Source organism: Colletotrichum siamense (genome assembly GCF_013390195.1).
Source record: "Colletotrichum siamense strain Cg363 chromosome Unknown KSG_Cg363_contig01, whole genome shotgun sequence".
In the NCBI taxonomy this organism is placed as follows: Eukaryota; Fungi; Ascomycota; class Sordariomycetes; order Glomerellales; family Glomerellaceae; genus Colletotrichum; species Colletotrichum siamense.
Genome location: NW_023501014.1, coordinates 3,527,058 through 3,543,309, shown reverse-complemented (window position 1 = coordinate 3,543,309; position 16,252 = coordinate 3,527,058). Strand labels below are relative to the sequence as shown.

The 16,252-nt window shown below is 56.2% G+C and overlaps 4 protein-coding genes across 4 annotated transcripts; 1 reads left to right on the top strand and 3 right to left on the bottom strand.

Moving 5' to 3' along the window:
- Positions 1–1,600: 1,600 nt before the first annotated feature.
- Positions 1,601–2,263, bottom strand: CGCS363_v000915 (uncharacterized protein; the record flags this gene model as incomplete). Its single annotated transcript, XM_036632764.1, has 1 exon — positions 1,601–2,263. The coding sequence occupies one exon, from the start codon at positions 2,261–2,263 to the stop codon at positions 1,601–1,603; it is 663 nt and encodes a 220-aa protein (XP_036501141.1).
- A 5,535-nt stretch (positions 2,264–7,798) lies between these two features.
- Positions 7,799–9,292, bottom strand: CGCS363_v000914 (Vegetative incompatibility protein HET-E-1; the record flags this gene model as incomplete). The annotated part of the gene is made up of 2 exons (XM_036632763.1): positions 7,799–9,163; positions 9,185–9,292. 2 exons carry the CDS (start codon positions 9,290–9,292, stop codon positions 7,799–7,801), a joined length of 1,473 nt encoding a protein of 490 aa, XP_036501140.1.
- Positions 9,293–9,799: 507 nt separating this feature from the next.
- On the bottom strand, positions 9,800–11,612 carry CGCS363_v000913 (Lactose permease; the record flags this gene model as incomplete). The annotated part of the gene is made up of 5 exons (XM_036632762.1): positions 9,800–10,178; positions 10,243–10,549; positions 10,609–10,988; positions 11,051–11,435; positions 11,501–11,612. 5 exons carry the CDS (start codon positions 11,610–11,612, stop codon positions 9,800–9,802), a joined length of 1,563 nt encoding a protein of 520 aa, XP_036501147.1.
- Positions 11,613–12,775: 1,163 nt separating this feature from the next.
- On the top strand, positions 12,776–15,419 carry bglI-2 (putative beta-glucosidase I; the record flags this gene model as incomplete). Its single annotated transcript, XM_036632761.1, has 3 exons — positions 12,776–12,836; positions 12,887–14,775; positions 14,835–15,419. The coding sequence occupies 3 exons, from the start codon at positions 12,776–12,778 to the stop codon at positions 15,417–15,419; spliced, it is 2,535 nt and encodes an 844-aa protein (XP_036501146.1).
- Between the last annotated feature and the right edge of the window lie 833 nt (positions 15,420–16,252).

Genomic DNA, 16,252 nt, shown 5'->3' with positions numbered 1-16,252 from the left:
AGGGTGAAGGTGAAGGGTGTGGGCGCATCGGCCGCTGCTCCGGCTGCCGGCCAATCACAGCCAACGCATCAGCGCAGCGAATGCGATGGAAAGGGCCCCCAACGAGCGTTTGCCGACGACTGTCTGGAGTGTACACACTTTTGGGGCATCACGTCTGTCTTGCAGCAGCCTAACGTGAACAGAACTGAACTGCACTACACTGAAACTACAGGAGGTAGTCGCAGGTGTAGCAGGTTACGGTTACAGCTAGCTCATGGAGGATGAAGCCTCGCTTCAATTCCAGCAGCATCACCACCCACCAACATCACCCATCCCACTCCCCAAGATCGACGACCATCACACCCGGGCTTTCTATCTACCCATCGCCTCTTGTGCTTTCCCAGCTAACGAACACATCTCCTTCCATTTTTATCACCTAATGATCCAATTAAGTGTCCATTTGAATAATACATAAAATGCGGGAGTGCAGCGGGATGCTTCCCCTCCCCTCCATCACCACTAACACCACACACCAAACCCACGATTCTGATTTCTGACCTCTCCAACCTCTAACAATGCCCAAACAATTCCAATTGTGCGTTGGTCCAAGCCACCTCCCTCTTGCAATATTGTCTGTTGGTGCCAACGCATTCACCAAAGCCTGCTCCTCCCGACTACCAACCTGTTGGTCCTCACTGTTTGCTTCCCACTGCCCGTGTTGGTCCTTCAAGTTTGCCCGGTGTTGGTGCTGCTGTTGGTGGTCATAGCTTCTTCCTCCCAGGTCACTTGAGATCAACTCCATGTGTGCAAGGAACCAACAACAACCACACTTGTGATTATTTTTGGAGCATGCCTCTTGTATCCTGAAAATCTGCCCATCGCCATGTCCACCGCCTCTGGACCGGGTCACCATCGCGGCCGGGGTCCCAGCCCCACAACAACACGGGGGCAACGCAGGGCCGCATCCACGGCCGCGCTGCACGAACAAGCTGGCCGTGGAACGGTAAACAATCAACGCGCACACGGCGGTCAGGAAACGTGATGGATATACACAGTATGCTGATTAGGGCTACCTGGAGCGTCCTGCGTACTTGGACAAAAGTCTTCAACTCTCGATTGAGCCTCCTCCGCCCGCCCGTCTGCCTCTCTTCGCCCCTCCCGCCTACCAAAATACAAAGACAAGGGCATATTCCAGCCCTTTCCACCCCGCCTCCTATGGTTCCTGGTATCGAACATGAGCATCGTGTGGATGACGCCAAAGAACTCCGGTTTGTCCCAGTGTAGACTTGGTTTGAAACATGAATAAAAAATGATGGGGAAATAAAAATCGCTTTCCTCCTTGTCGCACAAGATGTTCCCGCCCAAGTCATGGATAGATTCCGCCCTTCCTTTCGTTTGGTATGCGCTGATGGTGTGCGCCGGTGTGGTTCCGTAAAGTCATGCCGTGTGGTTTGAGTCCCTGCGTGGGAAGAGCCTGCTTCATCGCATTTCCTTTTTTATGGGTGTGTCGTAGCGCTGAGCCTGTCGTGGGTTGATGAATGGTAGTGTTGAGAGTTGTATTAAACAAAGGAAACGGCAGGGACGTGATGGTGACGAGGTTGTTGGCCTGTGGCCCGAGAAATCATTCCACCTTCCTCCTCTTGCCCTTTGGCGCTGGGTTCATCCTCGGCGTGTACGTCACTGTCCGCGTGACAACCTCGCGGATGTGCTTCACGCTCGTCCTCGAAGGCTTCTTGGCATCGTTTAACCTCTTGGCCTTGAGGGCTGCGTCCCAGTCGAATACAGAGTGGACGGATCTGGCACTGAAAGGGGAGCGCACAGTGCTGGCGCTGATGGGGGAGTCCAGGTAGGATACTGCTGGCGAGGGCGGGATCTTGAGGCTCGGGAAGCAGTTTGCGCCGGTAGCAGGCGCTGACATTGGCAGTTGGGTGAAGGGGCTAGGAGGGATGGCGGGAGCCGTGGCCGGGCTCTTGTGCTCGTTCTCGCACTTGCACGAGACATCCGTCTCCTCGCTGGTGGCGGTCGACGGGGCAGACTCGGCAGTGGATTCGGGTGTGGTCTCGCCCGAGGTTGACGGCTTGAAGGCGGCAGGCGAGTTGAGAGACATGACCTTGAGGAAGTCCGTGTAGGCGGTGGGCGGGCTAATAGGCGTCTTGATGGGGAGCTCTTTGCAAGACATGGGTCTGGCGGAGAGAGGAGTCGAGGCCGAGAAGATGGTCTCGGAGGGGAAGGTGCTGGTGACAGGCGTAGCCAGCTGGGCCAACTTGGGTTTGTTGCCAGGCATGGTGACTTGAGGGCGAGGTGGTAGCGAGTGAAGGGCGGGGGAGGATGTCCAGTCAAGTGAATGACTCTGACTTGGTGAGGGAGGAAGTCAAGCTGCCTACAAGCTGCAGAGACAAGTCGCCTGTGGGAGAGGGAAAGAGAGGAAAGGTCGGCAGTTGTGAGGGTGGGAGGACGTTATATTATCTCGGAGAGATGAGAGGGCGCTTGGGTGGTTGTAGTGTAAGTGGTGAGCGGGTAGGGATGAGAGAGGTGCAGGGCGAGGTTAAGCTCTGACGGCGGCGGCAAGGCAGTCGAGAAAGCTGATGTGCTCCCGGAAGTCTGGTCTGGGGTTGCTGGGGGGGTGAACGGGTGGGAAATGACAAGGCGGTGCTATTCGCCGGGCAAGCGTCTGGACACGGGCGGGAGAGCAGCAGGAGCAGCAGGCAGGCAGACGACAGTCTGGCAGTGCGTCGTGCTTGGTTGGTAGGCAGGACGATGAGAGGGGCGGAGGGAGGGGTGCGCCGGGGCGTGTGGTGATGGGATCCCGCGGGAGGAGGGGTGGTCGTTTAGAGAGCGTGCAGGAGCAGAGCAGGCGTAGCGCGTGGAGGATGCTTTGAGGTGAAGAGGAGTCGTGATGCGTTGGTGACAGCAAGACGAATGGTCCAACGAGAGTCGAGGCGTGGCGCGCGGCGGGAGCGTCGATGGGAGTGGGAGTCTGGAGACACGGCCAGGAGGTGAACGTGTGGTGGTGGGGATGCTCGTCGAGCGTGGACGGGAGTCGACTCGTCGAGAGGAGCGTCCAAAGGAGCGGCGGCCGGGATGCCGTAAAAGCGGCAAGGGGACGGCGGACGGAAGGGATGGGATTGGCTGACGGGCGTGAGCAAGCGACGACTCGATTCGCTGCGCGGGCGCGTGTGGTGTGTGGTGTTCCCTGCCTTAGTGCGTGCTGAACGTGCTGCAGGAGACAGCGCGACGGCGACTGGCTAGAGAGACGGGGCCTGACAGGGCAGACGAGCAGGGGTTGGGCGGGTTTGCTGAGGCTAATTTGCCTCTGCCAGTGACTTCCACTGGGTGGGTTTGGTTTCTCAAACAGCCCCTTTGGGACGAATCGGCTCGTTGCAGGGCAGAAGAAAGCGGGCAAATTTGGGGGGTTGTGACGACGATGCAGTGGTTGGCGGTTCTTCTTCGCGGGGCTGTGATGGATGCGAGAGAGAGTATGTATGTGTGTGAATGTAATCTGTGATCTGTGATGCCAGAGGTGTGATGTGCTGCGCGGTGCTGTGCTTGGTGCGTGTTGGACGAGTCCGAAGGCCTGTTGGCTGCTGCAGTGTACTGTGATGGGATGCGCCTTTCTTTCAGGTCGTCCGAACAGAGGTTGTTGGTGGTGTTGGTGTTGTTGGTGCTCTTCGGAAGAGGAGACGGCCAATGGGAAGAGCTTGGCTTGGAGCGAAGCGGTTGGCGGAGGATGGCGCTGCGATGGCTGCTGGGATCACCGTTTGTCCCGTCGCGCGATCGTGGATGCCTCGTGGCCTCTCGCCCGGGATGTGTGATGTTGTCTTGTGTGTCGTGTGGAGGACAAGAGTCGATGCCGGACTTGGTCTAACGTAGGTGGTCGGCGTCGGGTATCAGCCCAACGTATTTGAGAAGCTAGTGTTCCAAGGCTCGGGTTGATGACGATGGGCGTCGTGATGGCGGATTGGCTGCCCGGGACAGGTAACCGGCACCTGCGAGTGTCTTCGTACCAAGGTGAGAGCAATTGGCCAGTGACCGTGAGCGACGATGCTGCCCGGCGTGGAGAGAGCGGCCTCGATGCTGGCTTGAAGCTGGAACGAGAGCCGTGATTGGGCCCTTGAGAGGCTGAGGTGAGGTGTTGTGCAGCGCGGCCTGCCCGTCGCTGGGGCTCACTAAGTGAATGCGGGCTAACTGGGCCCGGAGGGGAACCTGCTTGGAGGGCGCTAGAAACAGCACGCTGTAGCCAGTGAGAGGCAGCGGGAGACGGTGGGATTGTCAGGGACCGGGGGCACACGTTCGGGCAGCGTTCCGCGGGCGAGTGCTGGCTATTCCTATTCTTAGCGCTGGATCCTTTTCATTGGCCGCTGTCCGGCGCTGCGCTTTCTTCTCACCTCCACTTGTCAAATCCCAATGTCGACCACCAGATCTTGCAGATGGCTTTTTCTACCGGGAAGATGTGTCGAGAGCCGGCCCCGACGGTGATGAGTGGCAAGGCGGTGTCGGATTCCCGTTGGTCGAAGGGGTTTCCGAGGCTAGCGGTGGCAGGGCAAACACACACGAGGCCTTGCTCTGGATATCTCGATGACCGGAATGAGGTGGATGGCGATGATGCGTTTGGGCAAAGAGGAAGCAGAGAGAGAAAACTCTGGTGGTGCCGTCAGGTCACGGTGTCGTCAGACTCGTGATCGTTGTGGGGTCGCAAGACGAGAAAACGAGAAGCCGAGAAGGTGATGCCGCGTCACAGGATCCGTAGGTGCAACTGGACACAGCTGAACAAGGAATGGAACCTGGCAAGGGAAAAAGATGGCAGGATGCAGGGAAATGGAGACGAGCCAAGATGGAAGCCACGCGGATTGTGGAAGGGGAGGGGTAAGCTGCCTGCCGTGATGGGATTGTTGGAAGGAGGTGGAATTGATGGAAGGAAAGCGCTGGGGGCTGTGACTGCGCTTTGGGGTCCGGTGTGATGGTGATGACTCTGGAAGGTGCTGATGATCATGAGCTTCACCTTCCTCACCAATATCGCCGGGCTTTCATCATTTATCCATCATCGCCGTTTGTTTACATTTTCCAACATCAACATATCTCGAGTTCAACTTTAACGCCTGCTCTATTTTCAAACCTCTGCTCCATCCCGACCTTCATTTTCCTGCTTCACTCCGCGCGCGGCACCGCTCTGCGTCTCGACCTCGATGCTTCGTCGTTCAATTTGAGCCTATCTTTTCTCTTGCTTGAAGCGCTCTCCATCCAAAACGGCCCTCGATCATGTCCACCAGCCACCTGGCCAGGCAATGGCGAGTACGAGAGCGCGCGCCATGTGATGCACACCAGCCATTGGACCCGGCCGAACAAGCCTATACGAAAGCACCCGTTGGCCGTCGACGACTCGGAGATTTCCCTCCCCATGCAACAAAAATCTGGCCCCCAGGGAAGAAAAAATACTACCCCCGGCTATCTTGCCTGCCTGGCTCCGATACACCGCAGCTCCAGGCTCCGTCCTCCGGACTCAACAGCGCGCGCCTGTCTGTGCGAGGTTGGGCCGCCGGCCGGGTCTCGAGAGACCCTCCAGCCTGCTCCCGCGTCAACTTTGTCTTGGAATTTGGAAACAGATGACGAGCATTGGACTCAGGCTTCCCGAGACGTTTTCCCCCAGTCATTCATCAGAGCCGCCTGCCATCTGCCGACTCTTTACAGTCTCTTTTCTTTTCTCTTCCTCTAGCCGAGGGGCCCAGATCCTACGCCTGTCAATAAGCGCTGCCCAACTTGACTACCAGCACCCGCCATTCGTTCGTCAATGGCTTCGCAATCCTTCGCGTCTGTTCCCCTGCACCCGCCCTTCAATCCCATTCGCCAGCTTTCGCGCATCGTCTCTGGTTCGAGATAAGTTTCTTTTCCCAACTTTGCTATGGCTGGGCATGGTGGCATGCAGCCACACTTTTCTCGTCAACAGGCTACCGGCTGCGGCAGGGCAGAATTCTGCTCGTGTTGGTCCAACGCAGACGGTGTGTTGGGGGAATTCTGCCGTTGGAACGTGAGGGGGGCCGCACCGGCGACGTGGGCATCGCGATATGGCTGAATCCTTTGTGCAAAGAGACCAATGGCCATTGCGAGCTCCTCATTCACTGTGCCTGAATCCTTTCCGTCCGTTCGAACCGCGAGTCTGTGAAGGATCGCGCTTAAGAATGCTATGCAAGATCCTGACAAGCGACTAGATAGTCTGGCCCCGAAGGGTTGAAGAGACGCCCCTATCGTGCGATAAGATGCTGACGGCACACCCCCTCCGTAGTATAGAGTGTTTGTAGAGAGCCAAGCTGTTCGTGGGCGGCACATCTTTGAGCTCTGAGGCGAATGGGATGGCGAAGCGCTTGTCCAAATCACGATCAGGTACTTGTCCTGAAGCTGCCTGAAAATGATACTCTTCTCAGCAAGAGCAAGCGCGGGGTTGACTGCGCCACTATCGCTTAATCCAAGGACAAAACCTAAACGGTAGAGTTGGCGACCTTGCTCCAGACGCTGGCAGTCTCTGCCCTCGCGTCCTCTACATCTTTTTCGGAATATTGGAAATGTATTAGATGGAGTTCTCAGTCATCTTAGAGGCATCAAAGTCAATGGCTCGAGTAACCAGCGGCCATTAAGTCAGCAGGCTGATTATCTCAACCCCCATACCATGAACATGATTAGAGACAAAAACTAGAGACCAAGCTTGCTTGTTTCAAAGTTAGTAGAAATTTTGGAAATAATCTGAAAATCCAAAGAAATCCTGTCACAAATTATGGCGCTCAATAGTAAGGGATTCGCCCTAATGGTTAAGAGAGCAGTGCCTGGTGTAGTACGTAATCCAATGGTGTCGCACCCACTACGCCCTGTGGTCTCTGGATGTCATTGAAACCATACACAACACGTCCTTCATTGACCGCCTTTGGAGATGTGTGGTTAAGTTTAGTAATTTGTATTCGGACATCAATGCTTCTTTGACTCGAGTTTTCCCTTGTGTCAATATCGTCATGCAGTGCCAGTAAGCGAAGACCCGTTTGTTGGGTTAAGAGGAGCTTCAATATTGCGTCCCGGTAAGCTCTTAGTCATCGGAAACATCACACAAGTTTATTCTCGCTTTGAATGGAATTCGCCCAGTGGCTTTTGACATAGTCCCAATGTGAGAGTTGGAATAGCATTTCCGAAGAAAGTGGTTGGGTGGGTTAAAGGTAGAGCTTCGAAAGAACTGGCGGCCCATCACGAGAGAGCATGGAAGGCAATTGCCGGCAAAAATATCTCACCTTTGGGCAATCTTTTACATGTTATAACGGAAGGTGTGTCCAAGAAAGGATATCGCCATATTGCCAGAGAGTGTGCAACGAAGTGTGGCAAACTAGGTAACCGGGCTAGAGGACGGGGGTGGGTCGGTGATGATGATCCCCAAAACAGATGCTCACGATTGAAAAAGGCAACGTCTAAGGTGCTCTTGGCTGGTGTGTTCGTCAAAACGTGGTCGTGTCCCTAAAGCATGGAGGTGGGATGCAAGCAGAATCAAGCTGAACTTGGATTGCTGTGAGCAACCATTGGACTTCTGTAAAGCGCTAGCGAAAGAAAACAAAGTTCCATTGAATCGAGCCACTATTGAATCAATCCTGAAATTCTCTAATCTCCACTACGCACGTACATGGGAACGACCCTAGAGAAGTTTCTCGACGGATATGGGCACTTGTACTCAACCCGGCCTCGGAGACATGGGAATCATGCTGAAAGTCGACATAACTCGGAGAACACCCAGCCATTTTGTACAAGTTCAATAACACAAAGGCATCTATGCCACCTTTCGGTTGATTTGCGATCATGATCTGCAGAAAGAAGTCCGGAGGACTTTCTCTCCTTCGGAAAGAAGCTTCTTTCCTCTCCTACTCACGGGACTGATTCGAATAGATCCCATAAAAGGCCTGACCACAGAATGGTAATCTTGAATCAAGAATAGTTTCCCGGATTCGTCCCAGTTATCCATCGGAGTTGGCTCAGAAAGCAACGCCCTATGCGCAAAACAGCCTTTGACCTGAATACGCAATACTGCCTCCAGAGCATTGCAAATCTGACGGTGAATTGATGGAGTCATGTAGAGAAGGACGCAGGCGTCGTTGTGCAAGGTATGTGAGCCCACGTCTGCTGGTGTCAGAGGAAGTAGCAGTACTCTGGCGAAAAGGTTGCGCCCAATTTTTCGAAGGAAGATAGCCCCGGTTACCATAGAATCCGTGGAGTTGGAGTGGCAGAAGGAAGTCTCCCATATGAAGCAGTTTTTCCCTTGGATGCAATGGAGTTCTTGTCTGCCAAGTTGAATGCCTCGATTTGTCACGGCGAATGCTTGTCTGTCGAAAGGGGCCCTGGATCCGGGCCTGTGCACAACATCTCTGCAAGTACCAAAATCTACCGGCGACGTGGCGAACATGCCACAGAATTGGAAACTCATCAAGTCTCCAAGGTATTCAGCGGACGTTGAATCAGCTGAATCATAGTTCGTGCTGCTTTGCTCATATGTTTGACTGATTTCTGGTGAAGACATAGACGTCATCTCCGATGCTTTTGGAGAGAACAAGAAGATTGACATATCGTTGAACTGTCGGATGATCTCCTCTTGAAGTCTTAAAAATGCTCTCTCGCCTTCGCCATACAACATGGGCATGTGTATGTCAAATATGCCAAGGAGGCAATATGCAATGTCTTCGACGCGAGTGGTGATTCGACTTGACGCCCAAGACATTTTCCGTGCAACGGGTAATGAGTACATGATCGTGTGGTCCTCAAGAACACCCTTGTCTATCAGGGTGATTGACGCAACTAAATCCTGCAGATCATGTCTTGAGCCGAAGGCTCTCCACGCCCGGTCGTAGAATATCAAATGTTTTGGGGCTATCAACTCTTGAAGACACCAGCCACGAGTGAACCACTTGCATTCTCGCATTTTCCTCAAGTGACTGGAGTCGAGGAAGCGGTAGTCGCTTAAGTATGCAAAGCATACTGCCGCATTCCGGTACCAGCGAAACATTGAGTTGATAGCTTCGCTTAGTTCGGCGCTGCTACTTTTGTCGATGCAACAAGTGTCGACCCAGGCATATTCAAGTCCGTGTTCCCAGGCCTGACAGCAAGTCTTTTGGATCTTGTAGTACCCAGATGTCCGCGTGGCCGGATGGCTAGGATTCTCAGCGATTTGCTGCATCTCTTCGAAGCTTACTTCTTCGTCTTCTACCCAAGTATGTGAGAGAATGGCGTATGGAGGTGGTTTGCTGCTATTGAAAGATTTGAGACGTAGAGTCTCGACCTCGATCAATCGGATGGACATAGTCTGTCGTTTGTTGCAGAAACACCTCGAGAAGTGGCGTTTCTCTTCTAAAGCGGGCTACCAGAGACGACAGGAGCTCGAACCCGATAAGCCCGAGTGAACAAGCAGGCAGGCGAAGGTAGATTGATGAAATACAGACCTTGCTCAGCCTGATTGAAGAGGTGAGGGGTTCCGTCTCTGGGACGCATTGCTCCGCCACTCAGATGCATGTGCCAGGCCTGGGCCGACGTGGCCCAATCAAAACAACAATCATATGCCTAGAAAGAGTGCATCAAGATGGATAACCTACAGGCGAGTCTTTTGGTTACCGGCAATACTGCTGGCAAGGTTGGATCATAATAGGCTCCAAGATATCATTGCGTTCAGAATTTGCATCGTAGCCATGTGCGATTCGTGAAATATAGACCAGACATCATGGGATATCTTCAATTACACTAATATCGGTAGATTTCGTTCCTTCAGACCACATTGATCATGACCCAATACCACATCAACTCATTGAATCCCTTAAACCCTATGCTCCGCATCGCTCTGGAACTCCTGCCTCTTATCCGACTCGTCGCCATGCGTAACCATGACCTCCATCTTCTCGCTCGTCACCGCCGGCGGGGGCGCCGCGGCGCTGTCGCCGTCGAAGATGACTGCGATCTGCTCGAGCGTGTGGCCGCGCGTCTCGGGGTAGTACAGGTAGGATACAATGAGCAGGCAGAAGAGCACAACGATGAAGACGATGTAGTACTTCCAGGCGATGGCCTCGAGCGCGATAGGGTTGACGAAGGTGTTGATGAAGATGGCGACGACGCTGGCGCACCAGGTCACGGTGAGGCCGCGGGAGCGCAGGCTGTATTGCCAGATCTCGCAGGGGTAGGCGGTCAGGAAGGGGGTCCTGCGTTCCGTGTTAGTTACCTGCGAAGGTAGAAATCAAGGGACTGCTTCTGGTAGGGACTCACATGGCGATGTCGTAACCGGCGAAGAAGATGAAGAGGAAGGGAATGACGGCCATGCCGACGCTCGAGGAGGCGGTTTCGGCGAACTTGGCGCTGAGGCCGGTGACGATGATGAAACTGGTCAACATGACGCTGGCGGAGGTCAGGAAGAGGAAGCGGCGCCCGAGACGGTCGACGTTGGTCGCGGCGGCGATGGCCCAGAGGAGGTTCCACACGTTCAAGCAGGCGGAAATGAGAGTCTGGTTCGTGGTCGAGGTGACGCCGACGGAGTTGAGCACGAGGGGCAGGTAGTACGAAACGACACCGTTTCCTAGGAACACCAAGTTAGCCAGGACCTCGGAGAACAGCCTTTCAAATGGAGGTACTTACCAGCCCACTGGGCGAAGATACCAAGGGTGATCGAGATGAAGAGCCTGTGGCGGTTGCCGGGGGTCTTGACCATGTCGGCGTAGGACGCGCTGGCGGAAGCCTCCTTCTCGGCGTTGATGGTGGCCTGAATCTCGACGACCTGGTACTGGACGAGGGGGTTGGATCGGTCGCCGCCGGCGTGGTGCTTCGCGAGCACCTCGGTGGCCTCCTCGACGCGGCCGACGCTGATGAGCCAGCGGGGACTCTCGGGGGACATCAGGAAGCCGGGGAGCGCGACGAATGGAAGGACGATCTGCAGGAGGACGGGGATGCGCCACGACCATTCGGAGGGGATGTCGCGGCAGGCGAAGACGATCCAGCCGACCAAAGTTCCGCCGAAGCTGTTGCAGCTCAGTTAGCATCATCTTTCGGACCACAACGGGTTCAGGGGTTGGGAACGTACTACCAGCCAACCATGAACAGGGCGTTGGCGATGGAGCGCTGCTTCGGGTGGGCGATCTCGTTGATCAGGAGCGGCGCAGCATTGCCGAGCCAGGAGGCGGCGATTCCGATGAAGAGACGGGAGATGGTGAATGTCTTCTCGTTCTGGGCGGCCGTCTGCATGCCGACGCCGAGGATGAGGAAGAGGTAGCCCAGGTAGATACCGGGCTTGCGGCCCCAGCGGTTGGAGACCCAGGCGGCGACGGGGAAGGCGACGCCGTTTCCGAGCCAGTAGATGGCGCCGATCCAGCCAAGGTACGCGCCGGTGGGAAAGTCCATGAAAGTGTTCCATGTGTTGAGGGCCAGGAGACCGCCCATGATACCTCCATCGTAACCGTTGGCGGACGCTAAAGTTGTCGGAGGTTAGTTGCGAACAACAGGTGATGGTTCACAGACGGAATGTTCCACATACAGAACAGAATCATGGACGTGGTGATGAAGTTGAGCTTCACCAAGTAGCCATGCTTCCACCACGGCTTGCCATCGCTCGGCAGGCTGTCAAGCTCTTCGACTGGTTTCCCCATATTGACTGTGATGGTGTTCGGACAACTCCCGAGAGTCGCGGGTAACGTTTAACAACAAAGAAAGGGGGGATAGGGGGAGAAGCTTCACAGATTAGGTAGTGTGGTCTGGCTATGAGGTCGTTGTTGAATTGTCTGGACTCGTACGAGAGCCTGTGAGGACCGTGACACCGGGATGCATCACCAACTGTCTGTCACCGGGGGACAGGCCAGGTCTATATACCAAACTCTTTTCTCCTCCACGTGGAAAGCAAGGCAAAGGAATCAGTTCAGGAGCACGGTCTTTGGGAAAACAGTAAACCGAGAAAAAAAGAAGGAGTGGAGTCCCCTATTCCGATGCCCCGGTCGTCGCGTGTTCGTCCGGAACGAAGAACTCGGCTCACACGCATGGTGCATGGCCCATGGGGCCAGACTTGTCTAATGTTGCGCCCCCCATGGAGAAGAAGCGCGCCTCCAGGATAGCATCCGCGGGGGCCCATACGACCCACATGGCAGATGATACAAAGTGGGAATCGATTCGTGTTGTTGCCAGAGAGCAGGAGCAACAAAGCATGATCTGGAGGCGGAGAATTGAGTCAGTCTGGTGTATCGTGATGGTGGGAATAACGATGTTAGTAGTCGGGAGTTGAAGACGGAAGACTGAGGCGGAGAAATGCGCTTTTGGCTTCCCTTTTGGCGAATTGACTATTGACACTAGGACTGGAGAATGGTCCGTGCAGTTAGTCCACATGCCGAAGGGATCTTGGTCGGATTCCTGACCGACTCGTATTTCTCCGCCTCTTCACTCTTCAAACACTTTGCTGCCATCGTGACCCGTCGCGTCGGCTCACTTCCCACGCGACGGCCTCGGACAAGGTGGACACGCAGGATGCAGGACCCAATTGTCTCCTCGTTGCAACATTGCTGCAGTTGAAAATACGTCATGCTTGTCGGAGCTCAATTGATGCCCTCCATGTGTGGGCCAGGAACCCCGCGGTTGCGACGGGGCTGGAGAGCTCCCCGCGTGCTCCAGGAATAAAGAAGAGTGTCGATCGAATTGCACTTTTCCCTCTTTCCTCCAAGCAGTGTTTCTCTGCTCGCGTTCCCTTGAGTTTGATCCGAAGCTCTCATCTGTTCTGTCCCTCATCCGAACTCTTTCAGAGACCTCCCACCAGCAGAACGTCACGATGGATGTCGAAGCGCTGCTCGAGCAGCTCACTCTGGAGGAGAAGGTGGCCCTCACAGCTGGTAAGTATCTTGAGAAGTTTTGCTCAGATCAAATCTTAACCATACTTCAGGCAACGGATGGTGGCATACACAAACCATTGAGCGTCTGGGCATCAACCCGATCCGCCTCTCCGACGGCCCCAACGGTGTGCGCGGCACTCACTTCTTCGACAGCACTCCCTCCGCATGCCTGCCCTGCGGGACGGCCATCGGCGCGACATTCGACACAGAACTCGTCAAGCGCCTCGGAGGCCTGCTATCAGATGAAGCCCACGCAAAGGGCGCCCACGTCCTCCTCGGGCCTACGGTCAACATCCAGCGCAGCCCTCTCGGCGGCCGCGGTTTTGAGTCCTACTCTGAAGATCCCGTCCTCTCGGGTATCCTCGCCGGCCACTATGTAAACGGAGTTCAAGAATCTGGCGTCTCTGCCACCCTCAAGCACTACGTCTGCAACGACATGGAGAGCGAGCGCATGGCCGTGAACGCCATCGTCACCGAGCGCGCCATGAGAGAAATCTACCTGCTTCCCTTCATGATCGCCATCGAGATGGGCAAGCCGCGGGCCATCATGACCTCCTACAGCCAGCTCAACGGCCACCACGCCGCCGAGAACAAGCACATCCTGCAAGACGTCCTGCGCGACGACTGGAAGTGGGACGGCCTGGTGATGAGCGATTGGTTCGGCACCTACAGCACATCCGAGGCCATCAACGCCGGCCTCGACCTCGAGATGCCTGGCCCTACCCGCTGGCGTGGCGAGACCCTCGCCCACGCGGTCACCGCGAATAAGGTCAAGAAGTCCGTGCTGGACTCTGCCGTGCGCAACATCTTGAAGCTGGTCAAGCACGGCTTGGAGAACACCAAGATCCCGCCAAATGCCCCGGAAACCGAGGCCAACACCCCCGAGCACATCGCCCTGCTGCGCGAGGCAGCGGCCAAATCTCTGGTTCTCCTGAAGAATGAGAGAAACATCCTGCCCTTCGACAAGACCAAGAAGGTTGCCGTGATCGGCCCCAACGCCACCATCGCGACGTACTGCGGCGGTGGCAGCGCCGGTCTCAGAGCCTACAAGACCGTCACCCCCTTGGAGGGCATCAAGGGTCTCGCCAGCGACGTCGTCTTCTCTCAGGGCGCGTACGGCCACCAGTCCCTGCCTCTCCTCGGCAAGAACCTGCGCACGCCGGACGGCAAGCAGAAGGGCTTCGTCCTGCGCATTTACAACGACCCCCCTGCTGCCAAAGGCGCTGCCGACGCGCGCAAGGCGCTCGAGGAGCGCGTCTTGGACGACGCCAACATCTGGTTCGTCGACTACGAGAATGCCGACCTCAACCCCCTCTGGTGGGCCGAGACGGAGGGGATTCTCACCCCTGAGCGATCTGGCGAGTGGGACTTTGGTCTGTCTGTCCACGGAACCGGCGAGCTGTACATCGACGGCAAGCTGGTCGTCTCCAACGTCGAGAACCAGCGTCTGGGCAACAGCTTCCTCGGCTGCGGTACCGTCGAGGAGACGGGACGCATGCACCTGGAAGCCGGAAAGGACTACCGCGTGCTCGTGCGCTTCGGCTGCTCGGCCACCAGCAAGATCAAGCCCTCCGGTACTGTCGACTTCGGCCAGGGAGGTGTGCGCTTCGCCGGATGCCCGAGACTGGAGCCCAAGACGGCGGTCCAGGAGGCCGTCGACGTCGCCAAGAGCGTTGACCAGGTCGTCATCTGCGCTGGTCTCAGCGGCGAGTGGGAGTCTGAGGGCTTCGACCGCACTCACATGGCCTTGCCCCCTGGCACTGACGATTTGATCGCGGCCGTTGTTGCTGCCAACCCCAACACTGCTGTTGTCATCCAGAGCGGCACACCTGTCGCCATGCCCTGGATTGACCAGGCTGGCGCAGTCGTTCAAGCTTGGTTCGGCGGTAACGAGTGCGGAAACGGTATTGCCGATGTGCTCTTCGGAGAAGTCAACCCGGTAAGCAATCTCTCCTTTATCAACAGTCAGGATGAAGCCACTAATAAACCATCACGCAGGCCGGAAAGCTCCCTCTCACGATGCCCCGCCGCGTCCAGGACAACCCCGCCGCCCTCAACTTCCGCTCCGACAACGGCCGCGTGCTCTACAGCGAAGACGTCTACGTCGGCTACCGCTGGTACGACACCCTCGACATCACGCCCCTCTTCCCCTTCGGCCACGGCCTCTCGTACACCACCTTCGCCGTCTCCGACCTCTCCGTCTCGCAAGACGCAGACAAGAGCGTCACCGTCCGCGTCAAGGTCACCAACACCGGCTCCCGCGCGGGCGCCGAGGTCGTGCAGGTCTACGTCACCCCCGCGGCGCCGACGCCGCTCACGAGCTCCATCCGCGACACCATCACGCGCCCGGCCAAGGAGCTCAAGGGCTTCGCCAAGGTCACGCTTGAGGCCGGCGCGAGCACCACGGCGGAGGTCACGCTGGATCTCCTGCGCGCGACGAGCTACTGGGCCGAGATGGAGGACTGCTGGCGCAGCGATGCGGGCAAGTATGGCATCCTGGTTGGCACGAGCAGTCGCGGGGAGTTCTTGGAGTCGTCTATCTCTGTAGAGAAGACGAGGAGATGGAGCGGTCTGCGGGCTTAGACGGGGGCATCACTTGAGAAATTAGACATCATGCGAAGGTGCTTGGTGGAATGACTGTACATTGTAATGAACCCATCACGAATTAGACATAGAAAATTCTGTTCAAACTTCACGTTATGGAATTCCCAATTAGCGTCCTTAATTTGCCCAACTGTGGAAGTATCTATTTCCGCCATCACAAGCACCCCTTTCCGCACTCGACTCAAGCCACTTCGGAAACCGTCCGATTCTCCCCCCAACAAGGCCCCTCCCTCCCATCACTCGATCCTCTCCACAAAGACCACCATCCCATGTCAAGTGACCAACAAAGTGGAAATCCGAGCTAAGCAACTGGGGACCCCGGAAATAATCGCCGGGGGGTTAGTTTGGAGAAGAAAGAAGAAGAAAAAAATAGCAAAAGCACTAAAGGCCCCCAATTCTCCGCATTCTTCAACCCCAAGAAAACCTCTCGCTATTTCTCCCCCTCAAAAAATATCGCCGCCCATTTCGCCGAAGCAACGAACCACGCTCTCGGGTTTCATACCCCATGATTCCCACCCCCACGATGGGTCGCCGGTGACTTACAGCATGCGTCGATCAACGTCAGTGTCATCGTCTACAGCGCGGAGTAGCGGGAGGAGGAGGAGGGGAAGCGACAGCAGCAGCAAGACGCCCGAGACGCCGGCTGCCGTCGCCGCCGTGGCAGCGGTAGTCGGTCCGAGTACTAGCACCAGCAGGGCGAGCTTGGCTAGCAGGGCCTGCGATGCGTGTCGGGCCCGCAGGAGGAAATGCCACTTTGAAGAGGGTGCGCAGAGTCCCGGGGCGCAGTGCCGCGATTGCATCCGGCTCGGGAT